This window comes from Harpia harpyja, chromosome Z (assembly GCF_026419915.1).
Source record: "Harpia harpyja isolate bHarHar1 chromosome Z, bHarHar1 primary haplotype, whole genome shotgun sequence".
NCBI classification, from domain to species: Eukaryota; Metazoa; Chordata; class Aves; order Accipitriformes; family Accipitridae; genus Harpia; species Harpia harpyja.
The window spans coordinates 35,044,863-35,066,706 of NC_068969.1; the positions used below are offsets into that span (position 1 = coordinate 35,044,863).

The 21,844-nt window shown below is 37.9% G+C and overlaps 1 protein-coding gene across 2 annotated transcripts in view; it reads right to left on the minus strand.

The window, feature by feature from the left end:
* Window positions 1–1,502: 1,502 nt before the first annotated feature.
* RASGRF2 (Ras protein specific guanine nucleotide releasing factor 2) overlaps window positions 1,503–21,844 on the minus strand; it is a 131,532-nt gene continuing 111,190 nt past the window's right edge. For both annotated transcript variants that reach the window (XM_052777980.1, XM_052777979.1), the window contains exons 20-27: window positions 14,070–14,130; window positions 13,312–13,415; window positions 12,615–12,699; window positions 11,806–12,003; window positions 9,845–9,924; window positions 7,803–7,920; window positions 6,973–7,041; window positions 1,503–6,257 (exon numbers count right to left, since the gene is read on the minus strand). In XM_052777980.1, coding sequence (XP_052633940.1) covers window positions 6,165–6,257; window positions 6,973–7,041; window positions 7,803–7,920; window positions 9,845–9,924; window positions 11,806–12,003; window positions 12,615–12,699; window positions 13,312–13,415; window positions 14,070–14,130 — 808 coding nt within the window. In that variant the 3' untranslated portion in view covers window positions 1,503–6,164. The remainder of the gene's footprint in view (window positions 6,258–6,972; window positions 7,042–7,802; window positions 7,921–9,844; window positions 9,925–11,805; window positions 12,004–12,614; window positions 12,700–13,311; window positions 13,416–14,069; window positions 14,131–21,844) is intronic.

The following is a 21,844-nucleotide window of genomic DNA, read 5'->3' on the forward strand; positions in this document are numbered from 1 at the left end:
AGGACGAAATTTTGATGAGGGTGATGAGGCACTGGAACAGGTTGCCCAGAAAAGTTGTGGATGGTCCATCACTGGCAGTGTGCAAGGTCAGGTTTGGTGGGACTTTGAGCAACCTGGTCTAGTGAAAGGTGTCCCTGCCCATGGCAGGAGGTTGGACTAGAGGATTTTAAAGGTCCCTTCTAACCCAAACCATTCTGTGTTTCTATTATCCTGTGATGACAGCCTTAGGAGAAAGATGTAAAACCAGCCAACTTTTTGGCATCGGGTTAATGAAATGGTTTAAAGTGTGGGGAAAACTTGAAATTAAAATTATCCTACAGTACTTTTAAACAGAGCTGCTTGGCAAGTAGGTTTTTTTTCTTGCACTGAAAATATCTGACAACTTCAAGAGTAAGTTGCTCTCTCAGTAAATTTCAGTTTTTATGTGAAACACCAAAAATGTAAAAAGACTGCAGAAACTGTGATTGCAAGGTCACAGAGTACTGAATAGATGCCGATTTTAATACATCACTTGCTTTATCTCCATCTTACACAGAGCTGATGTGCCTTTACTGTTTTACTTAAAATATGTTAATTCTGGGTACAAATTTAATCAGCATCTTTCTATCTTAAAGAAATTACCCAGTTCAACAAAGGAAAGCAGTAAACACTGATTAAAGCATGTAAGAGAAGCTGGAGACCTGTTTTTGTAGTCTTAAACTCTATTAGCTACTTTGCTTCAATTTGCAAGTCATTTTATCTCCGTGTGACTTGATTTCCTATTGCAAGAGGAGGGACATACCACAACTTGCAAACCTAAAATGTTTTCTGTGTTTATGTGGGTATAAAATGTGGCTATACTATTTCTTTAAATCCAGAGCAGGACACCAAGCCAAGAGAATGGGTGTTTAGACAAAACTCCAAACCCAAAACAACACGATAAAGAAGTTAGGGACAATGTCATTTACCCTCTATTTATAGAATTCATTGCCTATTGCCTAAAGAAATATTCTATTGAAACGGGAAGTCCTTAAACACCTTCTGAAATTATATTTAAACTCTACTTACTTGTAACTTCCTATAAAGGGAATAGAAGTGTGGAATGGGAGAGGCTTTCCTCAGCTGAAAAAGAATGAGCTGTGCGGCTTAATTTGAGCTTCATCTGTAACATGTCTTATTTAGCTATTTGTGCTGTACACTTCACAGTGGATCAACATTTCTAGTTGTGTATGAATTAGGCTTCATTCTCTGTTCCACGATAAAATCAGCATTATTCCCAATGATGCCCCCACAGCAGCTGCAATGCAGCATGAGTGAAAAAAGAATAAAATACAGTAAATCAAACCATTCTTCCCCAGTAGAGACCCAGAATTTTCTCTGATTTTTGCCCTTCTTATTAATAGCTTGTCCCTTCCCCTCCCATGTTTCTCTAAACGACTCAGTAATTCAGAAGGAGTAGATTTAATTATTCACCAATGGGGTGGGGGGGAACATAAACAGATACCAGTAAGGACTCTTGAAACTCAGGACAAAAAAGAATGTTTAATTAGCATATAGGCACAACACCCTGCCTGATATGCGTTACTAACAATACAAAGCACTAACTTCGGGTCCAAAGATAAGTTACAATACATGCAAAAACATCTGGATTGTGCACTAAGTAACATGTTAGATATAGGTACATCTGTCAAATAAACATACATCTATTCTCCTAAAGAACAAAACTTCAGAGACTATTTCAAAAGTAAAGGTACAACAAAACAACCACAGTTGAGCAGCATATTGGACACAAAGCATCCTACACAGAGACATTTGACCTTTGGAGGCAAAAACTGTAACAGGCAAATAGCTGAGAGCCAGATCCCCAAATACTTACTTATGAAAAGCTCTCAGTGAAGCCTAAGGTATTATCAGAATGAGGTCTGAAGGATTTTGCCCTTAATGAATAACAATTATGAGTGGGTAAAAATGTCTCTAAAGGTGAGAATTTTAAATCATATATCTAAGTTTAATGTTGCTGATAAGGAGTGAAAGGAGGAAAGACTGAATATTGATACAAATAAAACTGGTTTTGTAAACCCTTAAAATAAATAATGATTATGAAGGAAAATTTGGGGTAATGAACATGTCCTGAAATCAAAATCAACATGGTTAAAGTTAATAAATACTTTAAATAGTTAAGTTCCTTTTTATCCTACTGAACAATAATCAGTGTTAAGAACCTGGAAAGCAGAAAGAGGACAGAGACCTCTTCCTTACTTTTAAATGAGGGTGATCAGTCCCAGTATCATCTTCCGCTACTAAGCTATGCGTTTGTGTGTTACAGGACTAGCTGAAAGAACGGGACAGAATACACACCTGCTGCCACTGTTAATTTCAACAGATCTATGTTTTCTTCCACATGACGACTAATTGCAGGTTCAGTCCACTAACAATACTGGTGAATTTAGTGGGGGGAGGATAGGGACAGGGAGGGGGGTGAAGGCTGGGGTGAAGGCAACTCTAACCCCATATCAGCGTGTGACAAGTACCCTCTGTCACATGGAAGGGGACGTGTCTGTGCTGCTGCCCAGGTTCCCAGATAACTACAGGCTGAATCCGGGCTGCTACTTATGCAATAAAAAATACTGCAAAACTCCCCTTGGACTTTGCTGGCAAATGTGCCCACTGCTGAACCAGTGGGTGAAATATGCTATCCCCATTGCAGCTAGCCAGCCCGTACACCCTGAGGCGTTTTGTCCGGAGAGTGCCGAAGGGAGCAGCCCCTCCAAAGTGAGAACTGCTGTTGCATCTGACTGGCGCAGCAGGGCTGAGGAGCTAAGAAAGGCAAGTAGATAGGCGCTTCAGCCGTTCTCTTTCTTATGAATCCTGAATCAGCTGGGCTTTTTCAGCTCCAATTGCAGAAAAGCTAGTCTGCTCTGCTTCCACAACATAAAAGCTATAATGGACAAGATCCTGAAAGACAGCAAGATCCACATGACAAAGTCCTCACTTGGAGACATCCTCCCTAAAACACCAGAGGCAAACAGTGGGTGTTTTATGACTGGGATTTCTATCTCTGTATATTATATGGCTGTGGTGGAGTGGCACAGAGAAGCTGATAGCAAGGAACTCCACAATCCCTGTGTGCTGTACAGGGAGATCACTGCACTAGCTGGTTATATAGATGTACTAGGCAAAGCCTTACATAAAGCAGGTTGCTGCTGCCTACTAACTATTGCCATAGCTCAAACACTGCAGCAGTACTGTAGCAGAGGCACTCGGGCCACTTACACGTGAAGTACACAACCCGACCATGGGGCAGACACACCACTCTACACTCGCTGTGTCGGATTTCTGCAGAACAGCTGTTTCCAGCTTTGGTTAGGTTTGCAACACTGGCGAGGGTTGTGGATAACAAGACGCATGCTGACTCCTTTGAGCAGTCACCTCCTGTATTTTAATAAATGCATTGTATCCCCAACCAGAAAGATTAATATTAGTCATCAGCATATCAAACATTACTGTGACCATAACCTTGTTTGTTTGTTTGTTGTTTGTTTTATTTTTGGTTTACTGTTGCTCTGAACACAAATCAGGTATCTAGTTACTCTAGTGATTCTCATCTAAATTGTGCCACTGACCCAGGAGGTAACTTTTGCCATATAAATAGTATACGCTTTTCCAGAGGGGCTGAGCTACCACATTGTCTACTGATTTTAAAATATGGATGCTCAGCACCTTTGAAAAAACCCATGTCTAATCCTTTGTCTTCCTCTCTATTTGTAATACTGTAGCATGAGCACGAGCACAGCAGGGGTGGCCCTGCGTATTGCAAGCACTAAAATTCACTGAATGTTTTGAAACTCTGAAGAACCAATACACACATAAAGTACACAACAACAAACTGTGAAAAGAGTAGGATGAAGAATTGTACCCTGTAACCCTAAGAACATCAAGGAAGTTTGGTAAAATGGGGTACAGGCAGATAAAGCAGCAGTTAATAGCATACAACAGAGATGCCAATTGACATTGACAGTTGTTACATATTTTCTTTGTTAACAGAGAAACAATAAAACCAAGTTAAGGAATCACTTTTTGGACCACTTTTTCCCTGTTTCTTCATTACTTCAAGGGGTTTTATGAAACCACCATATGGTAACTGCTTTTGTACAGGAAATACACAGTAAGTTGGTTTTGTGGTCCAAATAAACCATAGTTTCTTTTTTTTTTCATATCATGCATTGGATGTAATCAGCTTCTTGTCAGTCATCAGTGAAAAGAACAAGCACATTTTTGACAATAAAAAGCTTCTATAAGTAATATTTTCCATGTTCATTTCTACAGCAATCATTAGCCAGAACTGTTTAAATTGTTTCTGGAATTTCCTTTTCTGCTGCTGTCTGCTTTTCAAATTGAGGAATTTTCCAGTATTTGTGATGTTTCCTCATGCAGTTATTTACAAAGAGATGGTCCTTGTGGTGAAGAACCTTAATGCAATTTACAGTTGCTAAGGTACATTTATAAATGCTAGCAGTTACACGCAGACAGAACAAATGGAATTCATTGTGCAGCTCTGCGCTGGGCCAGCAATATAATTAAAGTGCAAATAAAGACAAAAAACACAAGCCAGGCAGATCCGTTTTTCATTGCCAGCATTAAGAACCATCATGACTGTGGTAAGAAATGTCAGATCAAATAGGCCTAGGTCACAATCTATTTTAAACATCTATCTATCTCCCTGAGAGGATTTAAGGGAGGTATACAGTGATATAGCCCTATTTCTTCAACTGGCTGAATATCATTGGAAAAGTAAGGACACTTTTCCAGCCAATTTTTTTCAACAGTGCTAATACTTTTGCTTTGTACTATGATGCACTTTGCAACATGCATTTGAGCTCACTTTCCATGCAGCTACAGGCCACTCTTGACCAGGAAAATTTAGGAAGTACCAACTAGCTGTAGAAATGACATCTATCTACCTGGTATGTCACAAAAGCATAGGCTTTGAAAACATTTACAAATAGCACATTTTCTTAAACATATGCCCATATGCAGTCAATAATTACTAGCTCAGATAAAAATATATAGATTGTGTTTTCAAAGTTTACCACTCGTGTGAACAAATTTAGACCTAAGTCAGTGCCAAATGGCTGAACAAAAAATAGACATTTTTCAAACCACTTGATTCCACTTAAAATGAAACTGTCACTCCAAGTCCTAATGTTCATTGCTGATCACTATCCATTGCCAGACCAGACATGTATTTCTCTCCACAGTGTGTCCAGAAAGTGCTCTGTAGCCTGACTTGTCAGAGAAGCTGCAGGAGTTGCAGAAAAATAAAGTGCCTTTTCCAGGGCTGTGTGCAACATGACTAACCATCCCATTCATTGCATGTCCAGATTTCTCGAGTCTCAGGTATAGCTCCTAACCTTGTATTTCCCAGCTGAAGCTTGCAAGGCTGGCAACTATTTACAGTTATTCAATTAGTTAATTTGCTTTCCATGCTGTAAATACTCTCATTGTGTATTAATGAAAAAATATTTACAATTAATTTATAGGTAAAATCAGTCACCTTAGAAAAGGCTAACAAGACATTTAAAGAAGGTAACATTATATAATGGGTAGCATTAATGTATAGCAAGCATTTTGAACAACTGCAGATCTGAAGATACTAGATGCTACCTTAATGTCACTCCAAGATAGCAGACAACCATTAAGATCCTGTTTTTAAAATGAAGTTAACATGATATGAGGGCACCACTACCAGTACTGCCTCAGTGAACACATAGTTAACCATCAACCCAGAACACATCACAGCCATCTCATTTTGCTCATTTATCTTAATATACCTGAGTATATTACCACCATTTACATCTGTCCCCTTAATTTGTCACATAAGATGGCTACAATGAGTACCCATTCACAGGAAAGTCTATTTTCCATGAAATGTATGGTCCCTACTGCAAAACATTATCTTTGCAAAGCAGCAATCACTTAATCCAGGTGGGAAGCACCTTTGTCTTCCACCTCCAATGCTCATTTTCTTTGCCTGAGAGGGAAATGCTGTGAGGCTCTGTATCTCTTATTGGAAAAGAGAGCTTGCATTCTTCTCAATATTTCCATTGCTGTCTTTAGGGCTTGGCATGCATGATTTTGTTCATTGTACTAAAGCTTTCTGTAGACTCTGAGGCAAAGCTGGCTCTTCAGGCGGGGAGTCTAGGTTCAATCTTTAGGGAAAGCTCGTACAAGGTGTCTTCGTCTATGATGAGTGTCTTGTCAAGTAAATAGTGAGTGACCTGGAATGGAGAAAACACAGATGAACAGACTGTATGTTACTTCCACAAAAATTTCTCTGCTTTCCTTTTCCACTTCAGCCCATTTTGGATCCTCACACTGTTCTCTGGAGAAACACAACAGCTTGTTTGAATGGTGTAAAGCTGCACCAGCAGTGCTCAAGCAATAAAGTATGGCCTCTTAGTAATGGGCAAATCCTTAGCCAGATTACCTAAGTCCACGTTGCACTTCTGGGGTCTGAGATGAAATCTTCTCTGAAGGCACATACTGGCTTTGGGCAAATTTTCATCACTCCCGTGAGGGACAAGGGGAAAAGAACTGCAGGATGCACACAACATCAGCAGATGCTTGGACCATCTCCTGTCCCCTAATCCTGGAATTCTGGGATTCCCTGGGGAATTATGCTTCTAATTGGGCAGGGAGAACGTATTTCCCTTTGAACGCATTCCCTCGTACCCCAGACCCATGAAGGCTGCAATCCCAAGAGAGCTTCCAGAGAAGCAGGGAAAAACTTGCTTCTATATAGAGTGTCAAATAAAGAGTTTCTGCCAGGGCAAGGGTATTACAGAGTACCTGTCCATATTTCTGTCTGTCCTCTCCTCTCTGTGGGAGCAGAATACATTGATTTTAGCTTTCAACAACAGCTGTATTTTAAAACGAATTGCTACCACAGCTTTGATTTCATTAGTAGGTAACAGTACCTAAGAAGAGCCTTACCTTCTGCTGATGTTCTATGCGGTAGGAGGTCTGCTGGAACTGGCGTATTTCCCTGATAATATGTGAGATCTTTCAAAAAGAATACATGTGTATGAGTAAGTACAACTGCATTTTCACTTCATCTAAGCCACATAAGGCAAGAATTTTGCACCAAATTATGCAATTTATTCTGGAAGGAGGAAGGGGAAGGGCAGAGATCATCTCCTAATGGCTTCCAAGGATTTCACTTTCCTAAATTAACCATTTATTTGTTCATTCACCCTCAAGTGAACCACCTTGTCTCTCCTCTCCCCATACTGGTAACCTCTCTTCTCTGCCTCGAGTGACTGCTGCAATGTGTAGCCATAAGAAGGGCATTAAACTCAGATTAGAAGAGAAATTTCCATGCTTCTCTCTGAAGAGTTGCTACAAAACAACATTACATGGTAGTTGGAGTGAAATCCACTTTAAAATGCTTTTTAGATAGACCCTAGCACACCTGAAAAGAAGATTGTGATTACTGCTTTTTGGTGAATCACTACATTCCTTTAATGTTGGTTATTTTGGAAAGCCTTTTGTTGCTCCTTCATCAGCTTTGGACAGCTGCTTTTTCTGTCTGTCATTTCGCAGAGAACAAATTGGAGGCAAATTCACTGTGTAAAAATAATTTACCAAAAGGTGGTGACAGAAGACTGCGTCAAGTAGTTGCTTTCAAATAGCTACCTATCTTGCATGATGCCAATATACTTGTACATCTTAGAAGTTAAATTCAAAGGAATTATAATTAAATCAATAATTAACTCACATAATTAAACAGCTGGTGGGAAAGCATATAAGTAAATGAAGATTACCATTCTCATTTTGGAAAAATTCACAAGGCCTTCCTCAGTGAAGTTTGGTGTTCCTTCTTCAATAAATGCCAGGTCTGTCAGGTACATTCCAAGGTAGGGAACGGCAGGTGGGTTACAACTGTGAAACAAGAAGTCAGCCTGTAGCTAAATTTGCAAACTAATTTTTTTATAACTCACACAAACTCTTCATTACTTAACATACTTCTAATCAATGGGTACATTCATACATTCACAAACAGCTTCTCTGACTTCACTTGAGTTGTATTTGCTCTGCCTGTGACAAATTGAATGTATTCTGTCCTATACCTAATATTAATGGCAAATAACCCTTAGTAAAAGGTAGAACAGTAACATGGTAAGAGTGAGAGGAATGACAGGTAAACTCTGGAATCAGAGAACACATTCAAGTGTATTTCAATCCTGGTTGACAGACAAACTTGGAAACAGATCCTACACACAAGCTCAAAATGCACATGGACGTGGTTGATGTTCTGCAGTTGTATAAGCAACCTAGTATAGCAAGGGTATATGTGTGCGTGCACGTGGGTGTGTGTGAGTGCATGTGCGCACATGTGGAGATATATACACACACATATGTATATACATGCATATATACATACACACACATACTTATACATACATACACATATGTATGCATATATATACATATGTATATATATCTGTATACATATGTATGTATACACCATTCTGTCAAAGTCTATTCAGGACTTCTCAACGGTGAACACAAAGAAGAAAGAGAGAGATAGAGAGGTAGCAAAGATGATCTGGAAAACTGGGAATAGAGACCCTAGAGAACAAGGATTTTCTCTTATTGGAGGTACAGGAGGAATGAGATAATGATTGTTGCTTCTCTAATGCAGTAATCACTGCTCCACACTCACTGATTCTTGCCTCAGCAGAAATAGTAGCAAACTTGGTTTTCTGAGGCTCTGGCATAAGAAGAATGCAGGGTGATGGCTGTACTGTTAACTTAGGCAGACTGCTGACAGTGCTTAGCAGTGCACTTCATTCTGGGTATTTTTTATATTATGAGGATGATTGCTGTACACAGGCAAGCAATGTATTAACTGAAAGTTGTATTAAAGTACCTTTTCATATATTTTAAGTCAAAACATTTTTTAAAAAATTACTAGTTCCCCAACAATACTTTTTAAGTAAAAATTTACTAACTTGAACTATACATATTTTTAAACATTCCAGTAATTATTCTAGTAGTTTAATTCTTTGCTCCTCTCAAGATCATTTAAAGTAGTTGTACTACTCAATCATGGAAAGCCTACTTCTAATTACACAACTTGCAAAAATACAGGTTTTGTATGCATGCAGGTGGAGTTCATACATAAATTGTGGAACACTTGCCACAGGATATTTTGGATACCAGAATTACATAAGGTCAAACAAAACCTGGCAAATCAATTAAAGAAAAAAATATTCAAGGACTACTGTACAAAAAAAGCAGGCTGTTTTCCAGGGTGCCAGTCTACAGGGGGCTGGGAGGCTATAGGAGAGGAAATATCACTGTGCATTTGTCCTGTACCTATGTTCCTCCCATCAGCTACTGGTCACTGTCAGAAACAAGATGATAAAGGGGTGAATGGATCTTTGATCTGACTCAGGCTTAGTCCTAAGTCCTAAACTTCTTAGCTGGAACAAGGACTCCTTGGAATCCTGTTTTTGAATAAGAACTTTTATTTATAAATCTGGCTTTACACTTATTGAAAAAGTTTATCAGTGTAAGTAAAACTCCAACAGGGAATATTCACACAGAATAATAGTTTAATTTGTTTCAGTAATTCTCTGGAGATACTATATTTATCTACAAGGGGTACTAAATCACAGGATATTCAGCAAAACAATAATGCCAAATAGAATAAAACTAGAATTTTTTTAAAACGTTATTAGGTAAAAATATTATCCAATATTATATTAATTATTAAAGCTTAATTAAAGCCAATTCATCTTTAACATGTACTATCCACTGCTTATTACAAAATGCAATTGTATATTGTAGGGAAGCATACTTTTTGAGCGTTTCTCTAAGATTTTTAAATCTTCCTTCAGATGATACAGTCTTCTGAAGCTTGTCCATGAGAGCTTTTGTCTAGAAAAAAAATTCATTACAAATGTCATTGCTGTTGCACATAAATGACTGGGATTAGATTTTAGAAAAGGTGTGATTCACTTAGCATCTTCACCCCATTTTCAAAAGTAATAACATAAGCATTAGGAATTTAGCTTTATTGTTCCTAGTCTATTTCTGAAAATGGAGATTGGGCAGCATTAAAGATTTTCCTTTGAGTGATACACAGAACCTGTATCTATGCCAATATTATTAGCCTGCAAATTCAGAAAAACCACAAATTCATTAAATTAATGGTCAGCAATTCCGTTTACTGTGTACACAAGAATATTAGGGACTTGATCTTGTATGTTGCCAAGGATCTTCAGCTGCATTTACTGAAATTAGTGTTAGTAAAGGATGTTAACTGTCTTGCAGTTTGCACTACACTGGTTTTGCCTCCAAGTTTCTGATAAAAGCTGAATATGTATTTGAAAACATATTACTGTCTTACACAAATTACTTTCAGTGGGCTTCATTAGAGCCTGGTTACTTCATAAGTCAAATAAATTTGGTTTTCAGTCTATTTATGCTATAGATTTGAGACAGTATAGAGAATCCTGAGAAATTTGTCCTTTTTGAAACTGAATTTCCAATTAAGAGAAAGCTGTAGGCAGAAACAGACACTTTTGTTTTATTCTAAATAGCAGGTTGATGAAACACTCAGATTATGTTTCCAGTAAGTACTGGTGAACTGTGCAACAGCATTAATCTGTTGTGTGGGGTTTTTTAATCGAGAAGTTTAAAAATCAAACAAATTCTAAACATAAAACTCTTTGGAGGTAAACTCTTACATAACAGTTTGTATTGGAAGGATTTTCAACATGTTTTTAAATAAAAGAATGTAGCACCAGCTATAAAGCAGCTGAGAAAAAGCTGACTGGAGAAGGCAGTACAGTCAGAATGTATTTTAAGGGGATTTCATTGGTTGGGCTGCTTTAGTGCTTTGCAAAACCTTCAGAAACATATGGAGGAAGAAACGCAATGATAGAAGCCCACCTTTTGCATGCCAATTAGCCAGATCTCAAATGGCCAACTTGAAATCTTCCCATTGGCCGGAGTAAACTCTATATCCAAATACTGCCTAACTTACAAGTGATTGGCTCTGTCCCACTGACCTCCTTGCTCTGTTATTCCACCATACTAAAATATTCACTTTTTTTGAAATAGCAGAAAGCTGAGATTTAAATCATTCAACCAATTTCTCCAAACCATTTAAAACAGAGAACATAAAAGACCGGATACTATTCATCCTGGCTAGCCTTTTTTCTTGTGTCTTATTTTTGTTAATGTCAGTCATTCTCACAGCCTTAGCCATGCTGCTGATAGTCTCAGCAGCAAGGTAAGGGTTAAAGAGAGGCATTCACTGCATCTAAACTGCCCCTAAATGAGAAAGAAGACTGGTTGTCTACAGTCTCTTACTGCGTAGCAAAAACCTCACCACCTTGAGAAGAAGTGCTGACCTTGCTACAGACTTTCTGCACAGGCAGAGAAATATGGGTCCTACTTTAGGCACCTGAGATAGTAACCACATAGATGTGTGTATCTGAAAATATCTAAATTTAGATTTCTCACATATTTCAGTACTTTAGGCTCAAGTCATAGTCTTAGGCACCTGCTAATTCTGTCAAAATCAGTTTGTCCCACAGATATTTAATTAATGATATCCAAAAAAAAGGATAAATTAAATAGAAAAGACCTTGACATAAAATACTAGTACCAACTCGTGCTTCCAGCAAATAGTCAGAGTATTGTAGAAGTAGAACTATCTATGGGAGGAATCCTACCTCAACATGTTGTTCTCTGAACAATAGACTAGCCAATGAAATCAAGAAACCCTACTTGTAATCGTATCTTTCTTACCTGTTTGGATACTTTACCCCAAGTTTTCTTAAGTCTGTAGATTGCACTTCTGTTCAAGGCTGACGTGATTTCTAACACACCATTGTAATTGTGCATACATCGACAAATATCAGCTACTGCTACCCACTTTTCAATTGAGTTAGCCCGAGAGCTGACATCAGCATAATTCATGATTTGGGAGGCAACAAGGTTACTCATCTGACCAAACAAAGAAGAAGAAATTTAGGACATTTAAATATAATCCCATTCAACATATAATTATTTAATGAACAAGGCAGAAAAAACTAATGCACAACAGAACTTATGGCTCTGAATAAAAACAAAGGAAGTGTATTGAGAACAGTGTTGTAGCGAAGTGGGGGGGATGACGATATTAAAGAAGGGTAAGAGATGCAATGGGGAGTATCTCCAAGCCAACAGTAATAAAACTGATTGGGAATTCTCTCAGTAAAATTCAAGGAAAATGGTAAAGAGCAAAGGTATGGCTGGGGATACAAAGGGCATTCATTAAATAGAATCAGTGTTGTATTTTCACTCTGGAGAAAATTTAGTTTCTTCTGGAAGCCACAAGGCATTGTAGTACCATTTAAAATGTTCTACTCTATTAATTGAAATGCTGAATACCAATTCTTGAAAATGAGAATCTTCATGTGCTTTGATTTAAACGGTTAATCACAAAACCACTGTAACATTCAGTCACTACTAGATAAGAAGTTACATCACACTGTGAAAAAAAAAATTTTGTTCCAGAGGTCATAGACAGCGTCAACAGAGTTCCTAGAAAGCAATCTATATTTAAGAGTACTTACATCATTAAAATGTTGACTTGTTTTCATAATATAGGGCGTTCTCTCATTTTTATCCACTTTCATCCAGCCCTGCCCAAGAAACTCTCTAGACATTGAGGGGAGAGAAAAAAAACAAAAATGGCTTTAATAAGGACAGTACAGAGTCTCTGTCTGTAACCATAGCCTAAGTGGATTTCAAGTATACCTCATTTTGTTAGAAGCTAATAACACAGCTTTACACTAATTCCAGCATTTCACTATATACCATTTTTAATGCTGTCTGAAGCAGTAAATATTATAAAGATTTATTTTTCTTTTAATCCCCTCCCCCAATCCTCCCATCCTCATTTTCAGCATTGTGACGCTATTTGAGATTGGTCTTGTCAGCTTACATGGTTATATCCATGTTAAAACTGTTGTATGAATGAAGCTGATTTGACACTCCCTCCCTAGAGACTCAATACTTCCATACTATATTCACCCTTCACTAGCCCAGAGCCTTAGACCACAGATTTTTTTCTTAGCAAAGAACTCAGTCTTTCAAAACATGATCAAACTATAGGGGAGTCAGACGCAATGATAGAAACAGCTGAAGGACATTATCCTGTTATGTATGCAAACCTTTTTGTCAGTACAATGAACTAGTGTAGTGCCTAACACTGCCAGTCAGTAACTCATCCACTGTACTCACTTCAGTCATTCGTAGGAGAACACTTACTCATAGGGTATGCTTCGGAAAACTACGTGGTCTAAAAGAGTTATTTGCTCTGCAAGCTCCATGGCCGACAAAGTCTCAAAGCACTCGGGTTTTGGACAATCTGACTGCAAAAATAAGGAGAATGCTTAATGATCTCTTTTTGCATCTAAGGTCATTTCAAAGCACAGGGTATGTTTCATTCATATGAACTTTCAGCACAGAGTTGTAATTAATTCTTTGCTACAAAGAAATATGAATTAAGAAAAATTGCTAACAACATAAGGGCAAATGTCAGGCTGGAAACTCACAGGAAAACAGGCACATACCAAGTCATGAGTAAGTATATAGGTTAATTGAAGTCTGTGCATTCTGTGTTGCTTTCCACATAATCACCCTGCACCTAGTTCATTGCCCACACTCTTCTTTGGATTAATGCAATGCACTTATGAGATGGTGGCAACTACAGTTTGGAGGATGGGCATTGTCAGTCAAGGTCAGCTACGGTTCTGATGGCAGACACTTATCATTTCATATATATTAATATCTTTCCCTTTTTTTTCATCATGTGATTTAAATCCAAATCCTAAAGTTTTGACCTGTTCATCTTTGATAGGGGCTCCAAATTCTTACTTTCTCTAAACTGAAATGTACATTCCTGATACAAAAGAACAGTATTTCTGTCCAGAGTTATAAAGTTGCAGTTGCACTACATTTTATTCACTTAAACCCATGACATTTTATATAGGAGTATTTATGTTTAAATTTCAAGATGAACTTACCATCTGAATGATATCCTCTATTTTTAAATGGCTATCATCTTGATCATCCTGAGAAAGAGCCCTGAAAAATTAAGTAGTAGAGCATCCTATATAAATAAAATTGTCTATGGTTATGAGAAAACCTTATCACAGATAGGCAGTCATGTTTATCTAAAAATGAATCTTAAGACTGCAATTGAAGAGGTAAATTAAAAAAACCCTGGTACCTAAAATCTCATATCTTGTTTTATGTAAAAGTGTACAAGATGGTATGACATCACAGTCACGTAAGGTAAAATGATGGTCATGGAGGCTTAAAAATCTCTAAGAACAGCATACATTGTAGAATGGTCAATGACAATAACTACTGTACTTATCTGCTGATTATAGTTATAAGGTTTCTGCATCTATCCTACTTTGACTTTAGTGCAAAGAAATTTGGTGAATGATGAAAAATTCCCTTTTCAAGAACTGGACTGGCAATGCAAAACCACAATACAATAACAATAATATTTAATCAGAAGCCCTCTATCCTGAATAATCCTAGGAAACATAAAGGTAGAAAATTACATCTCAAGCCTCTTCTCTCTTTTAAAAATCAGACTACTGTGCTAAATGATATTTTGGGGAAATGTTTGAAAAATCAACATTTGAGAAGTGAATCAAAGACAGCAAAATATGCATGCATAAAAGAGTGATTCACTGAGAAGTGTTCTTGTTTATTGGCCCTACACTGTCCTATTCAGTGTCCCACACAAAGAGCTGTGAGTGTGGAGATAGACACGAAACTGCTAGCAGATTTTACTTGTAGCAAGTACATGATTTGCCTTCAGTAATACAAGTGTTAACCCATGCTTCCAATTCTGCTACAGAAAACCTGTGATTATTAGGGTTATTTCAGAGTAATGGGTCAAAAATGAATGCAGCAGAAGTAATAGGTATTCATCAAACCCCATCTACCCTGATGTAGTACCTTGGCACATGATTCTAAGATGTCACCCCTTAATTTGGAAAATATAGACTCAAAGAAACCTTGAATAGACCGGATTTATATAATATAGGAAAGAAAAGACTTAGGGAGAAAGAACAGTATGTCAGTATGTAGAATACTGCCTACAAAGACACCAACAATATGGCAAGAAGTCACTGGACTGATTTGCAACAGGGGAGATTTAGTTTCAGCATTAAGTTCCATTTTCCAACTGCACTGAAACAGGCTTTCTGCGGAAGTTGTAGAGTACTCATCAGCTGAATTTTCAAGGAAAGTTTAGATGACCGTTTTCAAACAAGATCCGGTTCTACTGATCATTCCAGAAAGCACAGCAACTGGACCAGGTATTTTCTCATGGTCCCTCCAATTCTTTATTTTTGCACTCTGTAGTAGCAGACTTTCCATGCACCAGCTGGGGAAAGGGTTAAAAGAAAAGCATTATATTGCCTGGAGACTTTAGCTATGAGTGCAAGATATGGAATTTGTACTATGTGGGTGGGGAGGAAGTGTTAATGCTTAGTACACTAGGTTATTCTGTTGTGGGTTGCTGTTGTTCCCTTTTGGTTTGCCAAATTGGAGGACAATGTTAAAATCAAATGCAAATACACAGAGAAAGGATCTAAGAAACCTTGCCTTCATTGTCAGCCTATAAAATCCACAGAAAATGCCCCATTCTTCATATGAGTTGTAAACACCTTGTGTCTGATGGGCAAGATGTGCAAGGTCTTGAATGTCTACTTCTTCGGGAGAACCCTAAGCTTCTTCACCAGATAATAACAGTGTGCAGCCTCAGTAACTGTAATTAGACAGGCAACCTGTCTTTCCTGAGCAGCTTATTTTGTGATGTATCTCATGACTGATTGCCTGCAGAAAGGTATTGTTCATCCTATGACAAAAGCATGCACTTCCTGGCAATAAAAAAGAAGAGAGGGCTTGCCCTGCTGCCTGAAGTATTCTCAGTAATCTTGTAAACTCATCATTTGAGTTCCTTGCATATAACTTTATATTGGCTGGAGTTCTCATATTTGATACAGAAATGATTGTATGTGCTTAAAATAGTTAACATGAGATTCTTAAAAGGCTGAAAATACTTAACTTTTTCCCACCTTTGCTTCCTGATACTCTCTAACATGATGTCTCACACTTTATGTAGACTTCCAATCCCTCACTCTAAAGAGATGACTGGTGCTTTTTCTCTAACACAGTGGTCTCACGAAAAAAATTCTCCTTTTATCCATAAATGCTCTACGTTTAAATCTGCAGAGAACAACACATCTCTAGACTGGATAAAGCTACTTTTTGATAGCATCAACAGTAGCTTCCATTTCAGTCTGCACTGTTGTCAGCTTTGGGATACCTAGTTTCAACAGAAGTCTAGGAGGATATGTTGAGCTGATCAGTTCTGCTTGGGCAGTTCCCATTGCACTCCTTGGAGAGCCTCCTAGAAGCTGGGTAAGAAGCACAGGTCCATGTGAAAAGAGTTATGAGAGAAAGCAAAGCTAAGGAGAGATTCTGCCAGACTGTTTAACAGTATCCCTCTCAGTGAGGACTGAGTGGGGTGACACCTCCATTGTTATACTTACAAATGAAGGAAGTAAATATATAAGAAATAACTTTCTAATTCTTAAGAGTCAGCAGCTAAGATTAGACCTGCCTCTCACTTAAACCATTCTTCATGCCTGACTAGTCCAAATATGAAAATAATTTTCTAGAGGAAAATATTAACATCTGTCTCCTCATTCCTTTATGGTACATAAAATATTTTAAAAATATTTTAAAAGCTGTTGTAAGTTACAGAGCCTGAAATGTATTGTCTGGTGAGATCATACAGGGCAGGAATCAGTCATTCATCAAATTTTTACCTCTACATATCCCTGGGTTTCATTTACATTTATACTGAGGAAGAAGAAGGAGGAACTGTTTCTTGAACCACCCTTTTTTTTCTCCAGTTAGGACTATTTATCAAAGTTATTTACTGTTGTTCAGTCTGAAATTTGTACCTTCCTCCTTCACCATCAACTAAATTTTACCTAGATTTCAGGGGTTAGTAAATAAGGCCTATAGAATGTCAAGCAAAACATACTTCAGTAGGTTTGCCTAGCTTTCAGAACAGATATTGAATAAAAAGAAGATTTTTTACCCTGCAGAGAAACCCTGTCAGTCCATTCAACAAAAATCTCATCACGCAAGAAATACCAGCTGTTCTGTCTGATGACTCAAGAAGGCATGAAGCAGCTCAGTATCTCTCATAAACACTTTCCTTGCCATTCATATACTGTACAGAGTCTTTCCCAGAGCTGACCATAATATCTTTGGAATACAAACCAACCTTTCCTCCTCCTCTAATCTTTGCTAACAAAGGGACTGATTTTCCAAGAAATTTGTATGCACATATGCATGCATACACTCAAAGGCTGGGTCTGTTTGTAAAAAGAGACATTTGTACCCAATATCCTTCAAAGAGACCGTCCATGGAATATACCCGTATGTAGGCTCAGAAAGCATGAACTTTCTTTCACAAGTGTTTGAACATTGAATTTATGATAAGAGATGCTTTTCCTAACCTCACCCTGAATTCCTCTGCTTTTCAGAGTTGAGAGTAGACTACGAAAACTGAAATGTGGGTAAGCCAAGACCTACAGTGAGAGCTGACTGGCAAACCAGAATTCTGACAGACTACACATTTTGATATGCCAAGGCCTTTTAGCTATAAACGCCTGCAGCAAGCAGCTCTTCAGAACAACTAAAAAGCCTATTTCATGACACTCGCCTAGCAATTGGGTGAATGACTATTTTCATGAGGGGCATGTCAACTGACTCACCCCTGCTTCCCATTTTCATCCTGTCCTACAGTAGCCTTTTGAATCAAAGTTTCATCAAAACTTCCAGTTATGACTAATCTATGCTTTCACATAAAAAATATGCTATATGCTGTCAAAAATCTTCAAACAAATTCATTTCTAATTAACAGTAAAAAAGCCCTTCAGTTCTAGGGGGGTAATTTATATTCCTCCTCTAAGTAGTATTAGATGAAAGCCCTCCATCTAGAAGAAAACCAGAAAGATAACATCTTTCCAAGGAGGTGGGTATGTGGTGGTGATTGACTGAGGAGCATTTCTCCAAACCAGACATTGGTATGTGAACCAAAAGAGGAACACAATACCTGGGAGCACCACTACACATTTCTACAACAAGAAAGACTCTAGATACCTTTAGGACATCCAGGGTGTCCTCTGCAAGTCACTGCCTCTGTTCTGTAATTGTCTGAGAAAGGAAGGTGTCTTCTATGATCTCTGGAGGAACAGTCAGGGTGCCTAACTTTAGCCAATTTTGGTGGACAGAATCTCCTTTGTGATAGGCAGTTACCTTGGAAGGAGTGCTTCATTAGCTGTCTACAGTTTGTTTCATGGTTACGTGCTTTAGTTAGACACAGTGTATTTTTTGTAAGTCACTGCAGAGAACAAATCCCTTTCCCCTCACCCTGTCATTATAACCTATGGATGGTTCAAGGAACTCAAGAAATAATTTTATTCCATTACAGGCCTTCTCTTAACATTCAGAACATTGACTGTAATCTGCCATGTTGGCAAATGATAGAAAATATGTAATCAGATGCAGAAAAAAAGAAAACAATGATATGAAAGATACACTGGTGTAGAACCTGGTGCCTCTTTACAATGTCTTAGTGCAGTATGGGAGCGTTTGCTTAAAGATTAGCAGTTCTTGGTCAAGAGGAACATAGTCATGGTTGTCTCTACTACAATAAATAGTAATCTTCAGAGACAAGTAATAGAAGTCTCTCAGCTTAGGGAAGAGCATGTTCAATGTTTGCTTTGACCTACTTCCACAACCAGACATGGCACCACGGGAGGCATCAGGCAAGAATGTCAGCGAAAAAACCATTTCCGTGTCACCATGTCCTCTTTTTGCACCAGAAGCAGTATATTTGGTTTTGGTGCAAATATAAAAAAACCTTTGTTCTTCCGGCACTAGAAACCTGGTTGCCAACTGGGATCATACAATTGTATTGTCAGACAGGATGCAGGCACACGGATATTGTCTCTTCTGCTTCTCTCTCTTCTGCTTCCAGAATTGAGCAAGGACCTTCTCAACCTGCCAGAAAAGCTAAACCCTCCTGATAGAAACTATTCCTTGGTTTTATATTTTTGGTTATTAAAAAGTCAAGTTTTCAAAGAGCAGTCTGGAGTTGGTTCCACCTCTCAATCCCCTAACAATCTGAGAAGCCGGAGGACCAGAGGGACTCCTGCTTGATGCCCCAGTAGCTGAGACGGTTCCTGAGGCAGCCAGAAGTGTGTGTTCACAATCTCCACGGGACAGCAGGTCACTGCTCAGGACTAGCAAGTTGATGAGGTTTTTTTAAAGCTTATAAATATTCCTATTCTAATAATGTGCAATAAAAATGAAGGCTTGTGGAAGAGTAAAGGAACATGCACCCCTGTGTCACTACCACAAGTATACAGTTACACACAAACAACTACATTCAACTGCAAATTAGTCCTTAAATCCTGTAATTTCCTCTTCTCAGTTAATTATATAGCCTTGCTGAGAGTGTATACGTCCAGGAGTAACTACAGTGCTTTTTTTAAAGCTTGGAACCCACTCTCAATTACCAGTCAACCCATCTTCCTAAGGTGATTTAGGAACATAAGCTCCTCCTTTCAGTGAAAGGGTGAGATGTACAACACCTTTGTGTATTTCACCCCAGCTGAATGATTTTTTGTCCAAAATCAGAATTGCTCCAATACACTCTTTCTCACAAGGTTACTAAAGCAGTTCCCGTTCCTGGGAAATTAATTTCTCCTTACTAGCTGACTGTTAACAAATTTGACATGCCTGGCAAATAACTGCCTCCTGTGTGGCTGGAGAACGAGCCCAAGCACTTCAGATTACAGTTTTGCTCAGCAGTTTCACTCAGCATAAGACTTTGGGACAGTCTGTTTTATGCAACAACATTTTTAACTTGGAGACAATGTCCTGATATCCTGCTGACTGCAGCTTAACAACGGTTTAAATTATGAAAGTTGTATTTATGCAACAGCTTCTATCTGAAAGTTTATTTATGCTACAACTCTTATTTGAAAGTTTATGGGCAGTTTGTGTATGTAATAAACAAACGGATAGGACATCGGAGTAATTCAGCTGCTACTGAAATATGACTGCTACTGAAAATGGAACATAGTAGTTTTTTGAACCCTTGGGACAGCAATACTGTGTCACTGATGATTATTGGACTCAGTGTTGAAATAGTTTTGAAACTGTATTGAAATTTAATTGAAATTGAAATAGCATTGAAATAGTCCACATTCAAGTTGTCCAGCACGCATATATGTTAACAGCATGGCCAGTCTTGAAAAGCAATAAGAAATTTCTGATAACCAATGTTAGTCAAGGCTTAAATTTCATGCCTCATTTTGAAGAAAAGTAGGACATTCATGCAGCATTCAGTCAAAAGGCTAGTTCTGCATACCGAGACACCAATGGCTCTTTTTCCAGTGCTTGTTTGTGGGATGTAAACAAGTACTTATGACTCTCTATGACCAAATCTACAATCAGACTATGTTGTTTGAAAAATCTGGCAGGATTAGGGTATACAGCTGCAAACCCTGATGAAAGATGGCTTGGCTGAGGACCATATCTCAGGAAATCCTCATTCTCTACCTGTTTCCAACAGAAACTCCCACTGAGAACTTGGACAGGTCATTTTATTTGTGCTTTACTTGCCTGCTTGTAAAGCAAAGTGCCATAATCCTTTCCAGAAATACTGTCAGGATAATGACTATGAAGGACAGGTTTTTTAAAATGCAATCTGTTTCTACAAAATATTTCAAATGAGTTAATTTTGATTAACTTTTAGTTCAATTTCTGTGCATTTATATTTACATTTTTACTAAAATTTTATTTTCAAGTATTGTTTTATTTCACTACTCCTTCCTTTTGCTTTTTCTTTTCCCCATTTGTCAGTTGTTAAAAATTTAACTTCTGCAGAATTTTCACTTCTTACAGAATTTAACTTTTTTCCCTTTTTTTGCAAACAAAATACAGTGTGAAAATTCACAGAATGGTCAAAAATTCAGTCTGAATTTTTGAAAAATTCTGAAAAATGTTTAATGAAAATATCTGATTAACTGTATTCACTAGTATATACAGTGTGCTCAAATACTACAGTAATAAGTGCTAGAAGGGAAAAGAGGGCAAACAATTACCTACCATTTCATAGAATAGCAGTAAAAGGATGCAAACGGGGGCAACTCACAGTTTACACGTAATTACCAAGGTCCCATTTTTGGATGCAACAGCTAATGGAAATTGGCTAATTGGAAACTGTATGTTAAATGCCTATAAATCTATTCCATTACTCTTCTAGGAAAGGGCAATCCAGGTTTATTTTCTCATATTTTCTTAAGAAGCTGAAGGTCTTAAGGTAATTTTTCCCAGTGTGAGCAATCTGACAGAACCATTGCTGTCACACATATTATTAAAAACAAATATCCTAATCCTTTTTGCTCTCCTTGCTTGCTGTTTCTTCCAAGGAAATACATGAAACAAACTTACTATTTTTACTTGAAGTAACAGCACGTGCAGTATTATTAGGAAGGAGGTTTATTTTTATTTATGCAAAAACTAAGTAGGATCCCATTGACATGAAGTGCTTTTATTAAGAACTTACCTTTGTTTCTTATCCTTTGTTTGACTTTTTTCCCCCCAAGTGAACAACTTTCCCCTCGTTCTTTTTCACGTAAGTATCTGATGGGGAAACCTGTCAAGTGGTCTTAGAAAATTCAGA